The sequence below is a fragment of the Osmerus eperlanus genome, chromosome 7, assembly GCF_963692335.1.
Source record: "Osmerus eperlanus chromosome 7, fOsmEpe2.1, whole genome shotgun sequence".
Taxonomy (NCBI): Eukaryota; Metazoa; Chordata; class Actinopteri; order Osmeriformes; family Osmeridae; genus Osmerus; species Osmerus eperlanus.
Window position 1 is genome coordinate 22,351,717 of NC_085024.1, and position 27,441 is coordinate 22,379,157.

General features: G+C 49.0%; 2 protein-coding genes across 8 annotated transcripts in view; one reads left to right on the forward strand and one right to left on the reverse strand.

The window, feature by feature from the left end:
• The window catches only part of invs (inversin), a 22,230-nt gene extending 5,650 nt beyond the window's left edge, over nucleotides 1-16,580 (reverse strand). For 4 of the 7 annotated variants that reach the window (XM_062466102.1, XM_062466096.1, XM_062466101.1 and 1 more), the window contains exons 1-15: nucleotides 16,060-16,285; nucleotides 15,508-15,668; nucleotides 8,609-8,696; nucleotides 8,301-8,467; nucleotides 7,260-7,433; nucleotides 6,461-6,628; nucleotides 6,105-6,285; nucleotides 5,893-6,002; nucleotides 5,545-5,716; nucleotides 4,108-4,263; nucleotides 3,641-3,762; nucleotides 2,870-2,977; nucleotides 2,080-2,186; nucleotides 1,622-1,831; nucleotides 139-374 (exon numbers count right to left, since the gene is read on the reverse strand). In XM_062466102.1, coding sequence (XP_062322086.1) covers nucleotides 139-374; nucleotides 1,622-1,831; nucleotides 2,080-2,186; nucleotides 2,870-2,977; nucleotides 3,641-3,762; nucleotides 4,108-4,263; nucleotides 5,545-5,716; nucleotides 5,893-6,002; nucleotides 6,105-6,285; nucleotides 6,461-6,628; nucleotides 7,260-7,433; nucleotides 8,301-8,467; nucleotides 8,609-8,696; nucleotides 15,508-15,510 — 2,002 coding nt within the window. In that variant the 5' untranslated portion in view covers nucleotides 15,511-15,668; nucleotides 16,060-16,285. Of the gene's footprint in view, nucleotides 1-138; nucleotides 375-1,621; nucleotides 1,832-2,079; nucleotides 2,187-2,869; nucleotides 2,978-3,640; nucleotides 3,763-4,107; nucleotides 4,264-5,544; nucleotides 5,717-5,892; nucleotides 6,003-6,104; nucleotides 6,286-6,460; nucleotides 6,629-7,259; nucleotides 7,434-8,300; nucleotides 8,468-8,608; nucleotides 8,697-15,507; nucleotides 15,669-16,059; nucleotides 16,286-16,468 lie in introns of those variants that run through there. The other 3 variants (XM_062466098.1, XM_062466099.1, XM_062466100.1) reach the window with 3 other exon arrangements.
• Nucleotides 16,474-23,881, forward strand: erp44 (endoplasmic reticulum protein 44). Its single transcript, XM_062466109.1, has 11 exons — nucleotides 16,474-16,651; nucleotides 18,267-18,339; nucleotides 18,724-18,763; nucleotides 19,952-20,067; nucleotides 21,088-21,272; nucleotides 21,405-21,520; nucleotides 21,635-21,809; nucleotides 21,923-22,034; nucleotides 22,146-22,287; nucleotides 23,138-23,240; nucleotides 23,337-23,881. Exons 1-11 carry the CDS (start codon nucleotides 16,595-16,597, stop codon nucleotides 23,436-23,438), a joined length of 1,221 nt encoding a protein of 406 aa, XP_062322093.1. The 5' UTR covers nucleotides 16,474-16,594; the 3' UTR covers nucleotides 23,439-23,881.
• Nucleotides 23,882-27,441: the final 3,560 nt, after the last annotated feature.

The window sequence follows — 27,441 nt, forward strand, 5'->3', positions numbered from 1 at the left end:
GTGTGTGGTTGTGTGTGTGGTAGTGTGTGTGTGTGTGTGTGTGTGTGTGTGCGTGTGTGTGTGGTTGTGTGTGTGGTTGTGTGTGTGTGTGGTTGTGTGTGGTTGTGTGGTTGTGTGTGTGTGTGTGTGTGTGTGTACCTCTGTGTCTCTGCTCCAGGTCTGTACGTGTGTTTCTCTTCCCCCTGGGCAGGGTCAGGGTCTCACACACCGCTGGGTCCAGCGTGGGCTCGGCCAATGACATCTGCTCCAACTCAGCACGGGCCAATGACATCTTCTGTCTCTCTGACTTGGCCAATGACATCTTCTGTCTCTCTGACCTGGCCAATGAGATTTGATGTTCGGCTTCCCGCCTCCGTAGCTCATCCTCCCGTTTCCTAAGCAACCAGAGATGAGCGTTTCGTTTCCCCCACATCCATGTCTCCCACACCGACATACACACCAACACACACCGACACACACCAACACACACCAACACACACAGACACACACAGACACACACAAACACACACCAACACACACCAACACACACCGACACACACCGACATACACACCAACACACACCGACACACACCGACACACACCGACACACACCGACACACACCGACATACACACCAACACACACCGACACACACCGACACACACCGACACACACCGACACACACCGACATACACACCAACACACACCGACACACACCAACACACACCAACACACACAGACATACACACCAACACACACCGACATACACACCAACACACACCGACACACACACCAACACACACAGACACTTCACGTTCACATAAACTTGCTACTCCCTCACCTGCACATTACAGACACATGGGTTAGGGTTAGGGTTAGGGTGACCATTCCCAAACAGCCGTCTTTCATTCCAGCATCACTTAGAGGAACAGATCCTCAATGATGTCACAGCATAACTGCCTCCCGCTTCATTCCTCTATTAGTATCTCTATTGTGTTTCTCATCGGTGACAGATGCACAACACCCTCTTGAGACAGTCAAACACACAACAGCTGGTATGAATAATGAGCTTATTGTGTGTAGGATGAAGAAAGCCTCTATCCATAAAATGGTGTAACTAGAATGTGATGGTGAGCAAATGACTAAGGGAGCCAGAGAGAGACAGGTGGAAGATGTATGTGTGTGCAGGGAGGACAGAGAGAGATGGATATGGAGAGTGTTTCAGTTTGGATATGGAGAGTGTTTCAGTTTGGATATGGAGAGTGTTTCAGTTTGGATATGGAGAGTGTTTCAGTTTGGATATGGAGAGTGTTTCAGTTTGGATATGGAGAGTGTTTCAGGTTGGATATGGAGAGTGTTTCAGTTTGGATATGGAGAGTGTTTCAGTTTGGATATGGAGAGTGTTTCAGTTTGGATATGGAGAGTGTTTCAGGTTGGATATGGAGAGTGTTTCAGTTTGGATATGGAGAGTGTTTCAGTTTGGATGGGGAGAGTGTTTCAGTTTGGATGGGGAGAGGAAGATGGAGAAAGATGGAGAAGGACATAACCAGAGATGGAAAGAAAGAGGAAATTGAAACAAAGAAAGAGATGTGTGTGTGTGTTGGTGCCAGTGCAAGTGCAAGGTACGTGTGTGTGTGTCGTACTTGGCGGCGTCCTTGCGTAGCTGCTCGTGTCTCATGAGCAGGTTCTTCCTCTCCCTGAAGGCCTTGCGGACGGTGAAGCCCTTGTACAGCGCCTGGATGGAGGCAGCAGCAATGTCCTGGATGGCAGCGATGGACAGAGCTCCGTGCTCCAGCATGTACTGGGTCACCTCACTGTGCTCCCCCAGAAGAGCATAGTCCAGAGGAGTGTACCTGCGCACACACACACACACACACACAGAGACAAAGACTGTGAATCTCTAGACTGTTCTAACCCAGAAGAGTGCATTGGTGAGAGTGAGCTCACCTCATGTTCCTCCCACCCCTCCCTACACCCCTCCCCCCTCCTCCTCCCCCCCCCCTCCTCACCCCCCCCCCCCTCCTCACCCCCCCCCTCCTCCTCCCCCCCCTCCCCGCCCCCTCCACCTCCCCTCCCCCTCCTCCTCCCCCCCCCTCCTCACCTCTCCTGGTTGTGTTCCATGTGGTTGGGGAAGGCACCACAGCCGAGCAGCAGCTTGACAGCGTCCAGATAGCCGTTATTACAGGACCAGTGGAGGGCTGTTCTGCCCTGCACACACACATATCAACATGCTGTTCTGCCCTGCACACACACATATCAACATGCTGTTCTGCCCTGCACACACACATATCAACATGCTGTTCTGCCCTGCACACACACATATCAACATGCTGTTCTGCCCTGCACACACACATATCAACATGCTGTTCTGCCCTGCACACACACATATCAACATGCTGTTCTGCCCTGCACACACACATATCAACATGCTGTTCTGCCCTGCACACACACATATCAACATGCTGTTCTGCCCTGCACACACACATATCAACATGCTGTTCTGCCCTGCACACACACATATCAACATGCTGTTCTGCCCTGCACACACACATATCAACATGCTGTTCTGCCCTGCACACACACATATCAACATGCTGTTCTGCCCTGCACACACACATATCAACATGCTGTTCTGCCCTGCACACACACATATCAACATGCTGTTCTGCCCTGCACACACACATATCAACATGCTGTTCTGCCCTGCACACACACATATCAACATGCTGTTCTGCCCTGCACACACACATATCAACATGCTGTTCTGCCCTGCACACACACATATCAACATGCTGTTCTGCCCTGCACACACACATATCAACATGCTACAACACGCAGTAATATAAGAATTTGTGTTAAGGTAAGTAGGTTCTGTGCCCGTGTGTGCCTACCTCCTTGTCCTGTATGTTAGGGTCGGCGTGGTTTTCCATGAGGACAGCCATGCAGGTGATGTACCCTCCATAAGCAGCACACTGCAGAGGAGTTCTCCCAGCTACATCCTGAACACACACACACACACAAACACAGGACACTCACACACAGGACACACACAGGACACACACACACAGGACACACACATACAGGACACACACACACAGGACACACACATACAGGACACACACACACAGGACATACACACACAGGACACACACACACAGGACACACACACACACAGGACACACACATACAGGACACACACACACAGGACACACACATACAGGACACACACACACAGGACACACACATACAGGACACACACACACAGGACACACACACACAGGACACACACACACAGGATACACACACACAGGACACACACACACAGGACACACACATACAGGACACACACACACAGGACACACACATACAGGACACACACACACAGGACACACACATACAGGACACACACACACAGGACACACACATACAGGACACACACACACAGGACACACACATACAGGACACACACACACAGGACACACACACACAGGACACACACACACACAGGACACACACACACAGGACACACACACACAGGACACACACACACAGGATACACACACACAGGACACACACACACAGGACACACACATCCATAGGACCATGGTGAGTGTGTGTGTGCGTATGTGATTGTGTGTTTGTGTGTGTGTGTGTGTGTGTACCTGTACATTAGGACTGATCCCGTTCTCCATCAGCACCTGGCACACCTGGGCGTTTCCCCCCAGCGCCGCCCAGTGAAGAACACTGTGTCCATCCACATCCACCAGGTCAACACGGGCACTGCCTACACACTCACACACACAGCGCCGCCCAGTGAAGAACACTGTGTCCATCCACATCCACCAGGTCAACACGGGCACTGCCTACACACTCACACACACAGCGCCGCCCAGTGAAGAACACTGTGTCCATCCACATCCACCAGGTCAACACGGGCACTGCCTACACACTCACACACACAGCGCCGCCCAGTGAAGAACACTGTGTCCATCCACATCCACCAGGTCAACACGGGCACTGCCTACACACTCACACACACACATTATATATATATATATACACACACATATAGTACCAGTCAATATGTACTGTACATATACAACACATCCATATCCAGTTGCCTGCTCACCTCTGATGAGCGTGAGGATGACGTCTCGATGGCCCATCTCACACGCACGGAACAGTGGTGTGTGCTTCATCACGTCCAGGACGTCCACCTGTGCCCCCTGCTGGAGCAGCACACTCACCGTGTTCACATGGCCTGACAGAGAAGCAGCATGCAGCGCTGCAGGAGCACACACACACAGGAACACACACACACATGAGAACACACACACAGGAACACACACACACAGGAAAACACACACACAGGAACACACACACACAGGAAAACACACACACAGGAAAACACACGCACATGAGAACACACACACAGGAAAACACACGCACATGAGAACACACACACAGGAAAACACACACACAGGAAAACACACACACATGAGAACACACGCACAGGAAAACACACGCACATGAGAACACACACACAGGAAAACACACACAGGAAAACACACGCACAGGAAAACACACACACAGGAAAACACACGCACATGAGAACACACGCACATGAGAACACACGCACAGGAAAACACACACACATGAGAACACACACACATGAGAACACACACACAGGAAAACACACACACATGAGAACACACGCACATGAGAACACACACACAGGAAAACACACACACAGGAAAACACACACACATGAGAACACACACACAGGAAAACACACGCACATGAGAACACACACACAGGAAAACACACGCACATGAGAACACACACACATGAGAACACACACACAGGAAAACACACGCACATGAGAACACACACACAGGAAAACACACACACAGGACACACACACACATGAGAACACACACACAGGAAAACACACACACACACAGGACACACACACACATGAGAACACACACACACAGGAAAACACACGCACATGAGAACACACACACACAGGAAAACACACGCACATGAGAACACACACACAGGAAAACACACACACAGGAAAACACACACACATGAGAACACACACACAGGAAAACACACACACATGAGAACACACACACAGGAAAACACACACACATGAGAACACACACACATGAGAACACACACACACAGGAAAACACACGCACATGAGAACACACACACACAGGAAAACACACGCACATGAGAACACACACACACAGGAAAACACACGCACATGAGAACACACACACAGGAAAACACACGCACATGAGAACACACACACAGGAAAACACACGCACATGAGAACACACACACAGGAAAACACACGCACATGAGAACACACACACAGGAAAACACACGCACATGAGAACACACACACAGGAGAGAAAAAGAGGAGAGGAGGTCAGGAGGAGAGGAGAAACTAGCCAGACAGACAGAACTCTTCAATCCTTTGCTCTAGGCCATTTCAGCTAAATCCCTGACCAGCTATCCTAACCCTCACCCTCACCCTAACCCTCACCCTCACCAGTGCCTCCATACTTGTCGGCCATGTTGATGTCGAGGTGGGGGGTGAGGGAGAGCATGGTGCGAATGACGTCATCGCTGCCCTTCCCAGCAGCCCACAGGAACGCCGTCCGTCCCTCCAGGTCGGGCTCATCCTTCACTGAGGGGTGAGAGAGGAGCACGGACACCGTCTCCTACACGCACACACACACACACATGCGCACACGCACACACACAGTAACTATGCTGTGAGTATCCGACTCATACACATACAGTACCAGTCAAAAGTTTGGACACATTTTTCCATTCAATGACTGGTGCTGTACATATACTCTATACTGTAATGTGATGTGCTGTGTGTATCACTCACAGCATGGTTACTCTGGGCACCATAGTGCAGGGGCGTGGCCCCCTGACTGTCTGAGGGAATGGTGCCAGATGTGTTCCTCTCCAACAGCAAGTGAACAATCCTCGCATGGCCTGACACACACAGACACACACATAGAAAATATAACTTTTGAATTTTAAATGCCAGATATGAAACTGTGAAACTGAAATAAAGAGAAAGGGACACTCCTCTACCCAGCAGAGCAGCCCAGTGTAAGGGGGTTCTGAAAAGGTTGTCATATGCAGTGACGCTGCAGCCTTCATATGAAGTCAGCACCTCCACCACCGCCTCGTTTCCATCGGCAACGGCAAAATGCAGAGGAGTGCGGCCCTCGTAGTCCTGCCAGTTCAGCAGGGACTCTGTCGGGGCTGCTTCCTACACACACACACACACACACAATAAACACCATACATACACACACACACACATAGACATATACACACACTTCATATGTGTATGTATGTGTGTGTGTGTGTATGGTGTGTGTGTATGTATGTGTGTATGGTATATGTATGTGTGTATGGTGTCTGTGTGTATGGTGTGTGTGTACCAGGATGCAGTGCACGGTGTGAGTAGCGCTGGGTTCCTGGCTGTGTGCAGCCCAGTGCAGAGGGATCCGACCCTCACTGTCTGGGATACCGATGTTGGAGTCATGCTTGATCAAAAGACGAACATGCTCCGGACGGTTATAGAAGGCTGACCAGTGGAGGGCTGTTTGCTGGGGGGAGGTGAAGAGAAATATAAAGACAAAGAGGGAGAGAAAGAGTGAGAGAGAGAGAGAGAGAGAGAGAGAGAGAGAGAGAGAGAGAGAGAGAGAGAGAGAGAGAGAGAGAGAGAGAGAGAGAGGAGAGGGGGAGAGAGGTGAGGATGAATCACAGCTAGGTGAAGATAGTGATGGAGGAGGGGAGACATTCTGACAGTCTTGATGGAGCACATGAGAGAGAGAGAGAGAGAAAAAAGAGCAGAAAAGCCAGGAGATGGACAGAAAGACAGAGGGAAAACGAGAGACACAGACAGAGAGAGAGAGTTCATGGAAATAGTTGACTCACACAAACACACACAGAATGACACAGACTCACACACAGACTCACACACAAACACACACACAAACACACACAGACTCACACACAAACACACACAGACTCACATGCAAACACAAAGCTTGTATTGTGTATTGTGGACAGCTGCCCACATCTGAGGGGCTATTCTGAGCCATACTAAAGCCAGTCATGTCACCTGACATGATCATGATGCATATTGGATTATTACAAAACATAGCAGTCTGATACACATCAGATCCTCCCTCTCAGACGAGACTGTGTGTGTGTGTGTGTGTGTGTGTAAGGCACCTTGTTCCTGTCCTGGGTGTCCACCTCCCCAGGACCTATGTATTTGAGGAGCAGGGCTAGGGGCTTGAGGGAGGAGTGTTGGGTGGCCAGGTGAAGGGGGGTCATCTCTTCTAGATCCTTCTGGAGCCAGTCAGCCCGTCTGGAGAGCAGCAGCTTCAGGAAGCGAACATTACCCTACGAGACACACACACACGTACCGGGCTGAAGAACAGATTCAATCACTCATTCGCCTCAACAGTGGTCATGACATGAGCATCAGACAGCAGCAGAATCAACACACACACACACACATCATCCCCATTTCTCACTCTCTCTCTGGCGTCTGATCTAATCCCCTGATCATCCATCTCTCTCCTCTCCTCCAGGCTTTCTCACTCTCTCTCTCAGGCTCTGAAAGGCTGTCAGAAGGGGAGGGTGGCCTGGCTAAATACCCACTTACACCCTGTCATCCCGCCCCCTCCCCTTGTCACAGGGACCTGAGACTGCTCTGGCCAGCGAGGCCAGGTGATGTGTGCTCACTCTGTTTGCCTTCCTGTGACCACTGCTCAGCTCACTGACAAATCTATCTAATGTGTGAGCATGCATGCCAGTGTGTGTGTCAGTGTGTGTGTGTGTGTGTCAGTGTGTGTGTGTGTGTGTGTGTGTGTTGGAGGGGGTCCATCCTCCCTATTCTCCAATTAGATCAGTAATCCCAGGGCCTTCTCCCAATCTCAGGCAGCTATTGATCAGATGTCAGAAAGAGAAAGGACCTCCCATCAGACACACACCCACACCCACACAGCAGAGTGAGAGAGATGCCTCAGCCCCCCTCAGCAGTAAGTGAGGAGCGGGAGGGGGGAGAGGCCGGTCTGGGCAGAGACAGTCATGAGGATGATCCTTCCACTAGGGGGCACTGCCACCCCACCTGTAACAAGCATTCCAACATTTCCAGCGTTCATGTAGACATCCTAGGATCCCTGGTGGGACATACTTTTCCCAGTCTCACCTCACTTCCTTCCTGCTGATATGTTTTTGTGGGTTATGATATGTGTGTGTGTGTACCTTCTGTGCAGCGAGGTGTAGGGCGCTGCGCTGGCTGTGGTCGGTCTTGTTGACAGAGGCTCCAGCCTTCAGCAGGACCTCAGCACAGTCCAGACGGTCGGCCAGGACGCAGTACATCAGCGGGGAGCGACCAAACTGGTCCTCATGGTTGCATAGCGCTGGTTCTGCTGCACACACACATATATATACACGCATATGTATATATACATACACACACAGGTGTGTCTTAGAGGTGTGTGTGTTAGAGGTGTGTGTGTGAGAGGGGTGTGTTATGAGTGTGTGTGTGTGTTAGGAGTGTGTGTGTGTACCAGTGAGCAGCTTGGCCAGGGTGCTCCTGTCTCCGTTGACGGCGGCGGCGTGGACCTGGGAGCCCGGAGAGGCGGAGCTGAGAGACGCCTGGTCACATGGTCACACAGGACATAGGGTTACCAACCCTAACCACACAGGGTTACCAACCCTAACCACACAGGACCCAGCCCCCAGCACACACACTCGATAACAGAGACGCCTGGTCACATGGTCACACAGGACATAGGGTTACCAACCCTAACCACACAGGGTTACCAACCCTAACCACACAGGACCCAGCCCTCAGCACACACACTCGATAACAGAGACGCCTGGTCACATGGTCACACAGGACATAGGGTTACCAACCCTAACCACACAGGGTTACCAACCCTAACCACACAGGACCAAGCCCCCAGCACACACACTCGATAACAGAGACGCCTGGTCACATGGTCACACAGGACATAGGGTTACCAACCCTAACCACACAGGGTTACCAACCCTAACCACACAGGACCCAGCCCTCAGCACACACACTCAATAACAGAGACGCCTGGTCACATGGTCACACAGAACCCAGGGTTCCCAAACCTAACCACACAGGACCCAGGGTTACCAAACCTAACCACACAGGACCCAGGGTTCCCAAACCTAACCACACAGGACCCAGGGTTACCAACCCTAACCACACAGGACCCAGGGTTACCAAACCTAACCACACAGGACACAGGGTTAGCAAACCTAACCACACAGGACCCAGGGTTACCAACCCTAACCACACAGGACCCAGCCCCCAGCACACACACTCGATAACAGAGACGTCTGACTGTGACTACGTTTATGCATGCTGACAGGAGGGGGTTAAATCTCTTCCTGGCCCAACCTGAGCCTAGTGAACACTGGATAATCTGCAGACAGGAAGCAGCTGGGGGGGGGGGGGGGGGCAAGTGAGGGGTGGGTGTAGGAGTGTGTGTGTACGAGTGTGTGTGAGAGATTGTGTGTGTGTGTGTGTGTGAGTGTAGGAGAGTGAGTTTGAGTGTGTGGGTGTATGAGAGTGTGTGTGTGAGAGTGTGTGTGTATGACAGTGTGATTGTATGAGTGTGTGTGTGTTGCACGGGGGGTCTCTCCCCATGTCTTATTCATGTCTCATTAATACTGCAGCAGCCAGGTGTATGTGTGCTTGTGTATGTATGTGTGTGTTGTTGAGAGTGTGTTTGTGTGTGTGAGTGTACACGAAGGGGAACCAGTCCATGGGGTGCAACAGAAAAATCAATTACTGCCCTTAAACACATGAACCCATTAACTAGGGGTGGGCGGTATACCGGTATGAACGCGAATACCGGTATGGCGTTGTGTCACAATATATTCATAAATGTATTACATTTACATTTAGTCATTTAGCAGATGCTCTTATCCAGAGCGACTTACAGTAAGTACAGGGACATTCCCCCCCCGAGGCAAGTAGGGTGAAGTGCCTTGCCCAAGGACACAACGTCATTTTGCAGGGCCAGGAATCGAACCGGCAACCTTCTGATTAATAGTCCGATTCCCTAACCGCTCAGCCACGTGACTCCCTTATTAAGTAAAGTGTTTCTGTTTGGTATACAATATAAGTGATACAGCCTAGTGGGCTAGTTCAAATTTGTATCTTTTACCAAAAAAAACTTTTAGGCATGGACGCTGCACACATTGTGCCAGCCAATAAAAGTCAACAAACAAGCTAGCGCAACTCCAGAGGAAGCTAACATTCATATGAGTAAACTGCTTTTGTTGGCAAGTGTAAGCTAGCGTTAATGATGTCTGAAAATAATGCCAGTGGGGTTGATTTGCCGGACAAAGAAGAATTTATATAAAAAAGGGGTCCTCTTCTGTCATATCCAACATCGTCCAACAAACAGTAGCCTACTCTGTAAATTGTGTGGGTTCGTTGAATTGTGCTAGCCAAAGATGTAAACACTAGCAATCTTTTTCACCACCTGAAAGCCAAGCATGTGCGCGAATATAAACAATCGTTTATTGTAGGCCAACAGAATCGAGTATTCAGCCATGTAATAATTGTTTATAGCTAACTCACTACAAATATTTAACAGAGTTTTCTTACGACCCCATAAACGTAGGCTATTGTTGAACGCTAAAGTCACTCTTCCGTGGCAAAGCACTGCAAAATTTGGAAAATTCAACTCATGCGACACCGGAGTTACCCAATCCAAATCCAGCTGTGTAAACTCTCCTTCGGACCAGCTGTGTAAACTCTCCTTCGGACCAGCTGTGTAAACTCCTTCGGACCAGCTGTGTAAACTCTCCTTCGGACCAGCTGTGTAAACTCTCCTTCGGACCAGCTGTGTAAACTCTCCTTCAGACCAGCTGTGTAAACTCTCCTTCGGACCAGCTGTGTAAACTCTCCTTCAGACCAGCTGTAGACGACGAGAGCCAGAGGTGATCCTCCTGCTAGATGCAGCCATGGCAGGCAGTGACACATGAAGGGAGAGGAAAGAAACATGATCTCTCATTCTGATCCCTCTCCTCTCTTCCTCTCCTCTCATTCTGATCCCTCTCCTGTCTTCCTCTCCTCTCATTCTGATCCCTCTCCTCTCTTCCTCTCCTCCTCTCCTTTCTTCTCCTTTCCTCTCTTTCACTCCTCTCTTCTCCTCTCCTATCTTCTTCCCTCCTCGTAAAGGAAACTCCTGTAGACACTGCGTGCAGCATGTTAGGGTTAGGGCTGTGGCAGTTACCCATCCTACCTGGTGGTTTCTCATGCTTTGCCAAATAGGCTTGCCATGTCACCAAGGGTAATAGTGGTTAGGCACTGCAACTACTGGAGAGAGAGAGCGATAGTGAAAGAGAGACAGAGAGAGGGAAGTAATGCGTAACTATGTCGTGTGAGAGTGTGTCTGTGTGCTTACATGCATGTGTGTGAGTCCATACTTCTGTGTGTGTATGTGAGGGAACGTGTATACATGCGTGTGCACGGCCCACACACGTGCCTGTGCATGAGACATGTATACATGCGTGTGCACGGCCCACACACGTGCCTGTGCATGAGACATGTCGTGGGAAGTGATTTTCCATGAGTTTTTATGGGAGTTTCGCTGAGATCCACCACAAACACACACGCACAGACAACCCACACACACACACACACACACACACAAACTCCTCTAATTTCCAAAGATCACAAACACACACGCGCACAGACAACACACACACATCCATACAAAAGAAAAACACTCGCAAAAGATTCAAAGCACAGCACATATCCTTAATATAGCGCTAATATCTAGCACATGGTGCAATCAGAAAGACGCCATATGGCAGCACCTCCACACAGCTAGCAGGGTTGTGCTGCTCGGGGTGTTAACAAGCAGAAAGAGCAGAGGTATGATGTCTCTCATCTCTGTTCACACAGCTCCTCCACACTTCCACAGGTAACTTTCTTTGGATGACAAAAAAAACTATAGATTCCATCTTGTGTCAAGTAACTATGAAATATGAATTCATGTCAAAATAATGTCATTCAGAAACCACCTCATTTTAAATATTGACGTTTCTCCGCAGTACATTCATTACACAAATAAGACCATTTGCGTTACGGTAAGAACAGTTTGAGAAACACCCAGTGTTTTAACTGGATGAAAGGTTTCCTTGGTTTGTGAAATATAGTATTTGGTTCAGACAAAGACAACATGGGGGCTTGTTGAGATCTACAGAGGAGTTTTATTCATCAGGTCCTGTTTGGCACTGAACAAACCTGTCACTCATTACCATGAAGACAATAACACAGTCAACTATTGATCTCAACTGAGGCTGAGAAACGTGTGTGTAGGCCAGCTATCGATCTGGGTTGATGCTGGCATTATTTAGTATTTATCCATATTCAGTCTCATATTACTGGGGTTTTCAAACGCCTCAGAAACACCCTTATGAGCTTTCAGTCACACTACAGGAGAGGCCGACATAAACATCAGGTCTGCAAGAACAACACTGAATGGAGCTGCTGAGACATGAAATGCAGACAGGGCATCAAAGTGTGTGTGTGTGTGTGTGACTGTGTGTGTGTGACCGTGTGTGGGTGTGTGTGTGTGTGTGTGTGTGTGTGTGTGTGTGTGTGTGTGTGTGCGATGGAGGATAGAACGAGGGCATGCTGAGTAAACAGTGGGGATGAAGCCTGAAGCAATTCTTCCCTTTTCAATACAAACACACATTCTCTCTTACACACACAGACACACACACATTTAGACGCCCTGTCTGATGTGGCCTCCGTAACCTCCCTGTCTTTCCTGAGGATCGAACGGAATCAGGCCTTCAAGTGGCCTATGCTAAGTGTAACACTGTGCCTTACTGAGCAACATAATCAAATAACCACCTAGACCTGATATTTCACCTGTGTGTATGTGTGTGTGTGTGTATTTTCAGATCCAGGCTTGAGGGACTTCTCTCCAGATTGAGTGACAAGTAAAGAGGCGGGAGGAAAGATAATATCAGCCTTTGGGGACTTACAGTCTGCTAGAACCGGCTCTGGGGCACTTCCTGGTTCCCCAGGGACCAATGAGCAGCCTCCCTCGGCTACGGGCCGGGCCATGGGGCGCAGAAGGGCCAATCAGCAGGGGATAAAGAGCTGAGTGACACATAGATCAGGTAATTTACATCATTACCAGGTTTCTCCCTGACAAATGAGCCCCCAGGGCCAGAAGCCAATCACCAGGGAGAGTAATGCAATTAGGCGGGACCTCAGCTGTCAATCTCCCAGCCATGGGGGTCAGACAGTAGTGCTTGTGGCTAAAACACCACAGCATGGAGCGTCACTCAAGCACACACAAACACAACCTTCTGGAGGGGATTCCCATACTTACAGCGTGGCCTGACCAGGAGTATGTATGGAGGGGAGGGGGGGGAGCACAGTATGGGAGATCTAAGTTGGGGATGGAGGAAGGCACAGTATGGGAGATCTAAGTTGGGGATGGAGGAAGGCACAGTATGGGAGATCTAAGTTGGGGATGGAGGAAGGCACAGTATGGGAGATCTAAGTTGGGGATGGAGGAAGGCACAGTATGGGAGATCTAAGTTGGGGATGGAGGAAGGCACAGTATGGGAGATCTAAGTTGGGGATGGAGGAAGGCACAGTATGGGAGATCTAAGTTGGGGATGGAGGAAGCTTCTCTGGGGCTCAGGGGCTGGTGGTGGTGGTGGTGGTGGGGGGGGGGGGCGTACGGTCCTGCTTTCTCCAAGGACTTACACCTGAGAGTGTGTGTCTGTACGTGTGTGTTTGAATGCTGTTGTCCTCTGGGGGCAGGTGTTGTGGTGTTTGTGCTTCCAGTCTGAGAGCTCAGAGAGGAGCTCAAAGAGGGCTCCCCGGCTCAGCGGGGGGGTGGGGTGGAGAGAGGAGGATGGAGGGGGGTCATAGTGGTATAGAGCATGGCTGCATTTGACTGGCATATAATCGAGTGTTGTTAGTAATGAGGCTTATCTTTGCCTCATTAGGGTGTGATTTCATACCGGAACATTCCACTCAGTCGATAGGGTTCTGGCCCACGTGTCACTAATCTAACACTGGGTGGGTGTGTGTGCGTGTGTATAAGAGTGACTGTGTGTGTGTACGCGTGTGTGTGTGTAAGTGTGTGTGTATGCATCTGTGGCACTCCAGTGTGGTCGATGCTGCAGTGACTGGCAGTCTGTCAGGATGTAGTAGAGATTAATCAGAGTCATCGACAGCCTGGCTGTGTCTCAAATGACACACTTTCCCTATGTTGTGTATTACATGTTGTGTATTACATGTTGTGTATTACATGTTGTGTATTACATGTTGTGTATTACATTTCACCAGAGCCAGTAGGCCACTGCGCTGCAGTATGTGGTGCATGTCATTTAAGATTGATCAACCCATGAACTACCACTACAACTACCATCCCCTCTGAAGAGAAAATGGTAGAGTCCTATCCACCAGCTCCAGGTGGGGCTGACACCATGGGCCTTGGGAGCAGGGGTGTTATGACTACTTCATCAGTAATGAGCCCCAGGAGGAGGGAGGGCTGGGGTGCTACCTCGTCCTCATCCACCCTCTCCATTTCACACACCTAAGAGTGTAATTGGACTAAAACTGTGATCAAATTAAATGTCCAATTAGAGTTCAGAGAGCCATGTGGCCGCCGGCGAATCAGAGCACAGGGACATAATCAGCTGGAAAAACAAACACAAAATCAATGAGAGGAAAGAGAGACAGAGATAGAGGAACAGGAAGGAGAGAAAGACCTGTAGACAGGAGAGTCTGCAGCTAGGAGAGTCTGCAGCTAGGAGAGTCTGCAGCTATGATGGGGACCTGTAGACAGGAGAGTCTGCAGCTATGATGGGGAACTATTTGGCAAAGGTTTTATGTAAATAGTTTGTTAATGCTTGGCAAACTGTAGATTGCACTACACTAATCCAAGATAGTACTCTGCAAATATTGGTACACTGTACTGTTCGGACAAGACTAACACTGGGACATGCTATGCCTAAACACAGGCCTGTGCTGGATCAATATCACATGTATGTAACTGAGAATGTTTACAAGGCATTTACCATATGCTCCCTCTCTCTTTTTCTCTATCACACACACAAACAAACACACACACAGACACACAAACAAACAAACACACACACACACACACGCGCGTTTGTGTCCGTCTCCATCAGTGAGTATCTGACACACTGGGAACCCCCTATGGACAGCTTTATCCCATCAAATATTTATGCTGGGATTCAATTCAAAATTCAATTTACTTTATAATTATAACACCGACTGTAAACACAGAACCCCCACCCCCACCACGCCTCCCCAGTCCCGGGTAGACTGAAGGACCAGATTACAGTACAGAAACCTGAAAAATGTGGAGATTCAGAATATTTCGTGTTTGTTTATGTGTGTGTGTTGGACTCTTACCATGGCCGCGCAGGTTGTGCTAAGGGGTGGCCTCAGCAGCTGTTACCCAGCTCAGTGCATCCTTGGTGGGTCTGACAGCTTGCCCAGCTCCCCTACCTACTCTGATCCCTGCTCCTGCTGGGCCAGAGAAAGAAGCTCACCCACACACTGAGCGTGCCCACCTGTTCACACACAATGCCAAATGTCTGTTTCTAATACACAGATATACCAATAGACACACATGCATACTCTCTTTTCAAGCACCAAATCTAGGGCGAGTTTTTAGTCGAAATAAATGGAATGAACGGAAATACTTATTGCAAGAGGTATCATGGAGAACTGCCCTAATTTTAGCAACAAAGCCTAGCACTATCTTAGATAAACTCATACTACACCACATGGAAGTGCATAATGCAAAGACTGACGCTGATTTATCCAGACAAGTAGGCTAGTCATTTGGAATAAGTTAGATAGCTGCTATGGATTAGGAAATGTTGTAACAGTAATAATGTTCATGAATCTTGTGCAGCTAGTAGCATTGTAGCTAGCCTAGCTAATAATGATGCAACTCACCTTAGTCCTTACCCAAAATCACTGATGTCAAACTATGAATTTAACAAACTAGCTAGCTACCTAAAACGAGAATATCAAGATAATACCATTGCCATTCTAAATCACTTTGTTTACATGGCTTCGTTCTTATTTCTTTTCTTTTTTTATAACGGTACCCTTCGCCTCGCCTTTCTCTACAGAAACTATGGGGTGAAGTTGTCCAAGCGAAACGTTTCGGACCGCAAACATCTGGGTGGCAAAACGTAAAATACTACAAATCCCATCTCTACTGTTTACCCAAATACACGGACATGTTTGAAGTATTTTTGCTGTCACCATCAGCGCACAATCCTAACGCTTGATGAAACCCCACTTAACTACATTTCCCATCCACATTAGTAGCATATCCCGGAAGTTTTTATCATATTACCGTGGTCACCGTGGGTTCTGTGGAAGCTAAACTCTCCGTCCGTTTCCTGCTGCAGTGAAGTCAGTGGCGTCGAGAAAGACTGGGAAGACCAAACAACATCCTAACCTCTACTAACTCCACTATACAATGAAACTGTCACCAATATTACCCTTTATCGATACCCGCTACGTCACGATACTGCTGGTAAGCACGTGCGATGTAACTTTGTATGCCGAACTGCTTCACCTTCTGAGCTGCACTGTCACAGCTAGCTGCTAAAGTTAGCTAGCTAATTCACTGTATAGGAGACAGGCTAGTTAGCTTAATATTTTATGGTGGACGAGCAAGCATCACAAATGGCCATCGGCCTTAGCTGACATTTACCCATATCTTTTCAAAGGAAGTTAGGTAAATGGTTACTAAGTATGACCTGACAATATAGCACACAATAATCAATCTATTTTAGCAGACAAACATAGCGCTCGCTAGTGCGCGAGCCCTCATGCTAGCATAGCCTGCACAATCAGCCACTCGTTTCTTCACATGCATCTAACGTTAACAAGCAACATGACTAACCGTTAATCGTTTTAAAAAGTTATCTGGTTATTCCAAATTCTCAAATATTTGTAATCACTTACCTACTCTTCTTTATGGGCTGAATCTTAAGTTATGTAAAGGCAAGGTTTGTGAGTAACTCGCTAGCCAGCAAATAGCACGCTATCCTGTTAGAATAATACAGCTGGCCGTCAGTATATGGTGTTTATGCAACATATCTAATAAAGTCATATGTCCATCTAATCTCGGTTACTTTGTTATTTAGTTGCAGATTGCACTTGATATCCGTGTGTTTTTATGGATGCTGCTAGCTAGCTAGCCGGTTTGTGAATTCCTCTGTTGTGGCTCATTTCTATTGGTTGACAACCCGGAAATAGACACGCTACTGCGCTGCTGCTCACAGTTGAGGCCTGTATAACTTTTCCACCCGCAGGGTAGTGCTTCTTACATTTATTTTCCACAGTTCTTGTTGATCAACATCTTCCAAATACATGCAGATGAAGCTATGCTTTTGAATACCGGTCATGTCCTTTATTCTTCATCAGTAGATGAGGTATCTTAAGGGTGTAGGAGAGAGACCAGGAGGGCAGTGTCTACTTAATGGTCACCTAGTTGGCCTCCACAGCCTAGATTCTGAAAATAGCTTGTAATGCGTGTTTTTGGTTGAGCGGGAGCGTGGGTGTACACAATGCAGAATCCTAAGGACACAGCACTGAAACATAAGCTTGTTAACTAAAGCAAATATTGGAGCATTGTATCACAGCCACATCCTGCTTAACAGGATGTCACGTGACCTGATACCTTCAGATGAGCACCTTTTCCCCTCAGAGTCCGTAACCACCTTTAGGTCTAGCCTCTGTTCTGTGTCCTGTTGCTGTGTTGTTCATGTGTGGAACAGAGATAAGTGCTTTCCACCTTCAGGCTGCTAGCAGCTGCTGGACGAGTCGCAGGAAGAGGGTCTGAGTTTGGTCTGTCATGCTTGTGTAGCTCTAGTTTGGTATTGACCCACATTTCAGACTTGATAGTCTGAAATGCTCTTCAGATCAATTTGTCTGCCTTGTATCACATTGTTGTGATATTTATATACCAATCTAAGACTGTTCATTTGTGTATGAATCAGGTTTTTCTAGATGCTGCATAACAAGCTGGTGTTAAGATGCCATAGACTCATCTCTCTGTCTCTTTCTCGTGTGTGTGTGCACGCAGGTGTTAAGATGCCATAGACTCATCTCTCTGTCTCTGTCTCATGTGTGTGTGCACGCAGGTGATGGGTCTTTCCTCTCCAGGGAAGGCTGAGATCACCAGTCTAGATTCTGGAAACATCGATGACATCCTCAGTACGTCTTGCTCTTTCACATTCTGCTCATTTAGCACAGCAACATGCAAATAGTGTGTTTAGAAAGTACAGCACAAAATCAAGGAACAGAAGTGAATAGTTGCAACAGTATTTCTGTGGTCAGAGTCAAGGAATGGTCTCTCTCTCTCTCGCCTCTCTCTCTCTCTCTCTCTCTCTCTCTCTCTCTCTCTCTCTCTCTCTCTCTCTCTCTCTCTCTCTCTCTCTCTCTCTCTCTCTCTCCTCTCTCTGACAGATAATTGTGCCCACGCTCAACTATTTTTACTCCCCCCCCCCCAATTACTCAACGTTTCTTTATTAACACTTGTAATTCAGAGTACTGTTTGTGTGAATACAGCCAGTCTAACATGTGTTGGCTTATTTTCAGATAATGCAGGAGTATCGTTGGTGAATTTCTATGCAGACTGGTAAGTGTGTTCCTGCTCCCTCCTGTCACATGACCTGTCACATGACACGCCACTGCCAGCATCAGTATCAGATAACATTCTGCATAGGTCAGATCCTGTTTATGATAACCCAATGATGCTGTCTTAAGCCTGTTGTTGTCTTATCACTGGGAAGAGACAGTCAGGTGTTAGTGGGTGTTCAGGGTTTCCCGCAGCACTTTGCAGTTAAGGCGGCCGCCTAAGCAACACACGCCTGCCGCCGTCATTTTGTATTTATTTTTATAGCGATATCCGCCGTGTTAATCTGTCCAGTTTTCTCCCTTCCATTCCAAAACGCCGTCTCCCTTCTGTGCACAACGCAGAGAAGGCCCCCCCCCCCCCCCGGCCTGACGGCTAACCCCACCATACCACTTTAACCCTCGTGCTGCCTTCGGGTCACATGACCCAAAGGTTCATAACGAACCATCGTTGTGTTTACCCAATTTTACCCAATACAAAAACAAATAAAAATAATTTTCTTTTAACCTTTGCAATGTGGGGGGTCTGAGACAGCCTAGCTGTTAAAAGAAAATGCTTCACTTTGTCTTTGTATGAGGTAAATTTGTCGCAATACGACGGTGGGTCACAATGACTGATGGGTCAGAATGACCCGAAGATAACACAAGGGTTAAGTAACAAACCCTGGTGTTGTTGTAACAGTGTTGTCACCACCAGTGAACAGACAGTCTGGTGTTAGTGGGTGTGGCTGTAACAGTGTTGTCACCACCAGTGAACAGACAGTCTGGTGTTAGTGGGTGTGGCTGTAACAGTGTTGTCACCACCAGTGAACAGACAGTCTGGTGTTAGTGGGTGTGGCTGTAACAGTGTTGTCACCACCAGTGAACAGACAGTCTGGTGTTAGTGGGTGTGGCTGTAACAGTGTTGTCACCACCAGTGAACAGACAGTCTGGTGTTAGTGGGTGTGGCTGTAACAGTGTTGTCACCACCAGTGAACAGACAGTCTGGTGTTAGTGGGTGTGGCTGTAACAGTGTTGTCACCACCAGTGAACAGACAGTCTGGTGTTAGTGGGTGTGGCTGTAACAGTGTTGTCACCACCAGTGAACAGACAGTCTGGTGTTAGTGGGTGTGGCTGTAACAGTGTTGTCACCACCAGTGAACAGACAGTCTGGTGTTAGTGGGTGTGGCTGTAACAGTGTTGTCACCACCAGGTGTAGGTTCAGCCAGATGCTCCACCCCATCTTTGAGGAGGCGTCCAACGTGGCAAGAGAGGAGTACCCAGACGCCTCCCAGGTTGTGTTTGCACGAGTTGACTGTGACCAGCACTGTGAGTTACACACACACTTACACACACACACACTGTGACCAGCACTGTGAGTTACACACACACTTACACACACACACACACACACACTGTGACCAGCACTGTGAGTTACACACAAACACACACACACACACACACTGTGACCAGCACTGTGAGTTTTACACACATACACTTACACACACACACACACACACACACTGTGACCAGCACTGTGAGTTACACACAAACACACACACACACACTGTGACCAGCACTGTGAGTTACACACAAACACACACACACACACTGTGACCAGCACTGTGAGTTACACACACACACACTTACACACACACTGTGACCAACAATGTGAGTTACACACACACACTTACACACACACACACTGTGACCAGCAATGTGAGTTACACACACACACACACACACACTGTGACCAGCACTGTGAGTTACACACATGCACACAAGCCTCAATATTCACTGTATTATAAAACATTGTACAACACACACAATGTGATATGGCCCACATCTGAACCGCACGCGTGCACACACACATACACACACACACATACACACACATACACACACATACACACACACACACATACACATAGAAACCATCAAGCTCAGCCTTTGAGATAAAGCAAATTAAAGAGAATTATTGATGACCTGCAAACTGTTTGAAGACTAATGACAAAACTGCCACAGCCTGTGAAGATGGGAGGCTTAGAGACACCCTGCAGAGAGACTGACACCTGCCACAGACACACACGCTCACACACACATCTATATTTACTCTCCGCGGGGGCCTGCTTTCATCTTTGAGATCAGAGGAGACTGACGGCAGTGTCTTTAGACGCTGGTCTCTCTATCAGTCATTCCCTCACACTCAATCACTCCTCTTCTCTCTCTCCCCCGGCCTGTCTTTACATCCCTCCATACCTGTGTGTTAACCCTCCCCCGTCCTGTGTGTTAACCCTCCCCCGTCCTGTGTGTTAACCCTCCCCCGTCTCCCCCGTCCTGTGTGCGTAGCGGACATAGCCCAGAGGTACCGCATCAGTAAGTACCCAACGCTGAAACTGTTCAGGAATGGCATGATGATGAAGAGGGAGTACCGGGGTCAGAGGTCAGTCACAGCCATAGCAGACTTCATCCGCCAGCAGAAAGTCGACCCAGTTAAAGAACTCCAGTCCCTGGAGGAGGTCAATACTGTGGATGTGAGTGGAACACACACACACATTCACCTAGAACTACACACACACACACTCACTCTCCTAGAACTACACACGCATGACACTCACTCAAAATCCAATCATTTGTTTAAATAACTCCTCTGTGTCTCTCCTCAGAGGAGTAAGCGGAACGTCATTGGTTACTTTGAGCAGAAGGACTCGGACAACTACCGTACCTTCCAGAAGGTGGCCAACATCCTACGAGACGACTGCTCCTTCTCCGCTGCATTCGGGTGAGACGACCTGTGGCCTGGCAGCCTCCTGCAAGGTCACCACCCCTCCTGGCTCACACACGTGCTGTCTGTCTGGGTGTCTATCACGTGATAACCCCCCCTTCTCTCGGACAGTGAGGTGTCTGACACAGAGAGATTCAGTGGAGACAACGTCATCTACAAGCCTGTAGGAGAGACCATTCCTGACATGGTGTACCTAGGCTCGCTTACCAACTTTGACCTGACCTACGCCTGGGCGCAGGACAAGTGTGTTCCCCTGGTCCGTGAGATAACCTTCGAAAACGGAGAGGTGAGCTCTCATTTGGATGGCCAGACCAACACAGACACACTCCCAACACACACACACACTTACACTCCCCCTGCACTAAACAACCACATCTATCTGTGTGTGTGTGTGTCCAGGAGCTGACAGAGGAAGGGATTCCGTTCCTCATTCTGTTCCATCTGAAGGAGGACACCACCAGCCTGGAGAAGTTTCAGCACGAGGTGGCTCGTCAGCTCATCAGCGAGAAAGGTAGTGTATGTGTGTTTCCAGTGCATCAGCCGCTGCAGTGAACCAGCTCACCTTGTTTGGGTGCCTTGTTGGTGTCCTGCTTCCTGGTTAACCAGGCCCCTCCCTTCACAGGGTCTATTAACTTCCTGCATGCGGACTGTGACAAGTTCCGCCACCCTCTGCTACACATTCAGAAGACGCCCGCTGACTGTCCTGTCATCGCTATCGACTCCTTCAGACATATGTACGTCTTCCCTGAATACAAAGACCTGGCGTGAGTACCCTCTCTTCTTATCCTGCTGGTGATGAGACCTTGTGTGTACAGAATGTTTATATACTGTGTGTGTGTATGTATGTACAGTATGTATATACTGTGTGTGTACAGTATGTATATACACATACATAATGCCTTCAGCTTCAGATTAGTCTTTGGGGTCCCAGAATGCATTTTGAGCATCCTGTTGTATAAACTGCAGTCAGAACCATGTTTGTGTCCGTGGAGCTGCAGATGGTGTTGGCGTGGTTTCCCATTAGATTGCTGTCAGATGTTGAGTCTCCACCCTCCTACCCCTAACCACCCTCAGATGAAGTGAATCTCAGACGCTTCACCCCCCATCCGGTCTGCAGCGGGCCTGGGACACCATGCTAATGTGACATGATTTGGCACGTGCAATTAGTGCTAAACTAATCTGGTCTAATCTAATCATATTTACACCCCTCCTCCCCCTCCTCCTCCTCCTCGGTTTTATCAGACTCAGCCCTCAGGGCTGCCCCCCTCCCAACCCTAATGACATCACCAGCCCCCGCATGTGGCACACGGTGAATCATTTCATTTGCAGGATATGTGTGTGTGTGTGTGTGTGTGTGTGTGTGTGTGTGTGAGAGAAACACAGACTACTCGTTTGCTCTGATGTGACTCTGAACACTGACCCCATCTCATTATCCAGAGGACAGCTGGGGTTCTGGACAGATGGTTCATCTCTCGTTGAACCCAACACAGGGTTGTCCAATCAGAACGTGTTTATTCCAATCAGCTCCTCTGTGTGCCCAGCCCATGTTCATGTGGTGTGTGTTTCTGTCTGGATACGTAGCTCACCGTGTCTCCTCCTTTGTGTGTTTGCTAGGATCCCTGGGAAACTGAGGCAGTTTGTGCTGGACCTGCACTCTGGGAAGCTCCATCGAGAGTTCCACCACGGGCCTGACCCTACGGACAGCACACCTGGAGAGGTAAGGCAGACCAAACATTGCCTGTTTGTTTGTAAAGGTGCGTGTGTGTTTGTAAGGGTGCCTGTGTGTGTCTAACTTTGCGTGTCCCGTCTGCAGGAGATTCAGGTAGCGGCGAGTGACCCTCCAGAGAGCTCCTTCCAGAAGCTCGCCCCCAGTGAGTCTCGCTACACCATTCTCAGGGACCGGGACGAACTGTGACCTTACGATTTGAGCATGACCCTCAAACCCCAAACCACGCCTCGGGGTCAGGGAGAGGTCAGGGTTAGGGTTGGGACAGGCCAGAGGGACCCAACAGCAACTCCCAACACCCCCTCAGCACCCGTAGAGAGGAGGAGGAGGAGGAGAGGAGGAGGAGGATGAGGAGGAGCAGAGGAAGAGAAGAGAAGAGGAGGAGGACGGTCCAAGAAAAAATTGTGTTGGAATAATCTATATTTTCATAACTCTTATGTGTACAACTTTTATTTTGGATAAAAAGGAGGAAACAGATGAAGAGGAGGGTGCGGGTTAGAGGCATTAGGACAACCCTAACCTTAGGACAACTAAAAAAGCCTTTTTACTTTTATTTTTTGAGCTTGTAAATATGTTCGTGCTAAGTGGGCATGTCTGTCATCCTAAATTAATTAAATGAAAGGTTTTCTTAATTTTATTTTTTTCCTTTTCATCACCCTGTTTCTTTTTTTCCTTCATTATTTTATCATGTTTAGAAAAACAGACAAGTGGGCTCCCTCACTCCAGTGTTTGAGTGTCAGTTCTAGTAGGTTCTTATCTGTAGGTAGACCAGCCTGTCTGTCTGGTGGAGGAGAGGGCAGCCTGTCTGTCTGGTGGAGGAGAGGGCAGCCTGTCTGTCTGGTGGAGGAGAGGGCAGCCTGTCTGTCTGGTGGAGGAGAGGGCAGCCTGTCTGTCTGGTGGAGGAGAGGGCAGCCTGTCTGTCTGGTGGAGGAGAGGGCAGCCTGTCTGTCTGGTGGAGGGGAGGGCAGCCTGTCTGTCTGGTGGAGGAGAGGGCAGCCTGTCTGTCTGGTGGAGGAGAGGGCAGCCTGTCTGTCTGGTGGAGGAGAGGGCAGCCTGTCTGTCTGGTGGAGGAGAGGGCAGCCTGTCTGTCTGGTGGAGGAGAGGGCAGCCTGTCTGTCTGGTGGAGGAGAGGGCAGCCTGTCTGTCTGGTGGAGGAGAGGGCAGCCTGTCTGTCTGGTGGAGGGGAGGGCAGCCTGTCTGTCTGGTGGAGGAGAGGGCAGCCTGTCTGTCTGGTGGAGGAGAGGGCAGCCTGTCTGTCTGGTGGAGGAGAGGGCAGCCTGTCTGTCTGGTGGAGGAGAGGGCAGCCTGTCTGTCTGGTGGAGGAGAGGGCAGCCTGTCTGTCTGGTGGAGGAGAGGGCAGCCTGTCTGTCTGGTGGAGGAGAGGGCAGCCTGTCTGTCTGGTGGAGGGGAGGGCAGCCTGTCTGTCTGGTGGAGGAGAGGGCAGCCGCTCTGGAGGAGAGGGCAGCCGCTCTGGAGGAGGAGGGCAGCCGCTCTGGAGGAGGAGGGCAGCCACTCTGGAGGAGGAGGGCAGCCGCTCTGGAGGAGGAGGGCAGCCGCTCTGGAGGAGGAGGGCAGCCGCTCTGGAGGAGAGGGCAGCCGCTCTGGAGGAGGAGGGCAGCCGCTCTGGAGGAGGAGGGCAGCCGCTCTGGAGGAGGAGGGCAGCCGCTCTGGAGGAGGAGGGCAGCCGCTCTGGTCGCATCTCAACACTCCAACGTGGCTCCCTCTCGTTCTCCTCCCTCCACTGTTGAGAGAAATGACAAACTCTGAGGTACGGGATAGGAAGAGACTAGGGAACCATGCCGTGGTGTTAAGATGCACCCCTCCTCTTCCTGATACTAAATGTTGATAGATGGAAACGTGTCCTTGTTCTGCCTTACAGAACACTCCTCCTGTTTCAGGGGGAAATATTGCCTTGAAGTGAACATCACTGAACTCCAACTGATAAAACATAATGTTTCCTCACTCCTGCTTCTTGTCCAGGTACCCCTGGTCTCATCATCATCTTTGGTCAGACACAGCTAGAGTAAGATAGATAAGATTCCTGCAGTGGTCAGAATCCCTCTGTGGTCTGGGCTGTGTACCAATACCTCTAACCTGTTTCCCCTCCTACATCCCCTCCTCCTGTAGGCTCCAAGCCCAGTGGGAGGGGGACAGCAGGGGCCCACATGGCACTTCTGCTTCTCTTGTTGTGTAGTTTTTTTAGAAACCTTAGTAGAGGAAAGTATTGGGACACAGCGACTGTCTTTCCTCAGGCTAAGCAGACGCCTGAAAGGTTTCATATCAGCTTACTAACAGGGTGGGGGTAAGGAAGTGTCATTTCTAGATCAGTCATCTCAGAGGGACAGAAAGCAAAACAGAAAGAATAAAACCATTTTACAGGATCCTGTCCAGTTTCTTTTCTTTTCATTCACGATTGTCATTGAACATTCCTACATGAAAACATTCCTACATGAGAACATCCCTACATGAGGACATTCCTACATGAGAGGACATCCCTACATGAAAACATCCCTACATGAGAGAACATCCCTAAATGAGAACATTCCTACATGAGGACATCCCTACATGAGAGGACATCCCTACATGAGAACATCCCTACATGAGAGGACATCCCTACATGAGAACATCCCTACATGAGGACATCCCTACATGAGACGACATCCCTACATGAGAACATCCCTACATGAGAGAACATCCCTACATGAAAGGACATCCCTACATGAGACGACATCCCTACATGAGAACATCCCTACATGAGAGGACATCCCTACATGAGAGGACATCCCTACATGAGAACATCCCTACATGAGGACATCCCTACATGAGACGACATCCCTACATGAGAACATCCCTACATGAGGACATCCCTACATGAGACGACATCCCTACATGAGAACATCCCTACATGAGAGAACATCCCTACATGAGAGGACATCCCTACATGAGAGGACATCCCAACATGAGAACATCCCTACATGAGACGACATCCCTACATGAGAACATCCCTACATGAGAGAACATCCCTACATGAGAGGACATCCCTACATGAGAACATTTCTACATGAGGACATCCCTACATGAGAACATTTTTACATGAGAGGACATCCCTACATGAGAGGACATCCCTACATGAGGACATCCCTACATGAGAGGACATCCCTACATGAGGACATCCCTACATGAGAACATCCCTACATGAGAGGACATCCCTACATGAGAGGACATCCCTACATGAGAACATCCCTACATGAGAGAACATCCCTACATGAAAACATCCCTACATGAGAGGACATCCCTACATGAGAACATTTCTACATGAGGACATCCCTACATGAGAACATTTCTACATGAGAGGACATCCCTACATGAGGACATCCCTACATGAGAGGACATCCCTACATGAGGACATCCCTACATGAGACGACATCCCTACATGAGAACATCCCTACATATAAGAACATTCCTACAAGATAGTTAAGTTGGGGACAGGAGCATGGCAGGCAGATTTGCATAGACTGGCAGGTCCTCAGGTGATCTGTGGGGGCACCTGAAGGGATAATATGCAATTTAGTTTAGGCATTTATATCTCTAGTTTACATACTTAACGTCACAGCATTGTACAGTACCTTCCTCTAAAATATAAAGATAGCCAGCGAGCTCCCGTTGTGAGACACAAACGTCACTAGTATTACCAGAGAATGAGCATGATGGTTCATGTGAAGGCTGTGTCCTCTCCATTAAGCTGATACACACAGGTGTCTGCTGGGAGAGGGGTAGGGTTAGCTAACCCTCTCCCAGCAGGAGGACAGGCGTGTGGGAGAAAGAAAGAGGAGGCTTATGTATTTCATTTGGATCTGTTTCAAAGCAGAAAAACCCAGAAGTGTACTGTAATCTCACTGTAGTGTATCCTACTTCTATTGTATGCACCCACCTACAGTCAAAATAACATCCTAACAATATATAGAGCCAAATGATGTCTAAAGTGACAGTTACTACACTATTCACAATCATTTTCCACCTAAAATAAACCTGATTTAGTCATGAAGCTGAGAGAGAGAAGACCAGTGTGGCTCTCTGGGTCTGGGGTTGGTAATCAGGTCTCTGGGAGAGTGTCTTTTGTAGTGTTTCAGGGGTAGACAAGAGCCTGGTCTCTCTCCTCTCCAGTCTCTATGGGGCAAGACCAGCCCAGGCC

Bases quoted from the DNA above. Each gene is read 5' to 3' on its own strand.
- erp44 (XM_062466109.1), top strand. From the start codon at position 16,595: ATGAAACTGTCACCAATATTACCCTTTATCGATACCCGCTACGTCACG. The intron at 20,068-21,087 runs GTGAGTTACACA...CTGTGTGCGTAG, and splicing joins AGTTGACTGTGACCAGCACT to CGGACATAGCCCAGAGGTAC. The intron at 22,035-22,145 runs GTAGTGTATGTG...CTCCCTTCACAG, and splicing joins TCAGCTCATCAGCGAGAAAG to GGTCTATTAACTTCCTGCAT.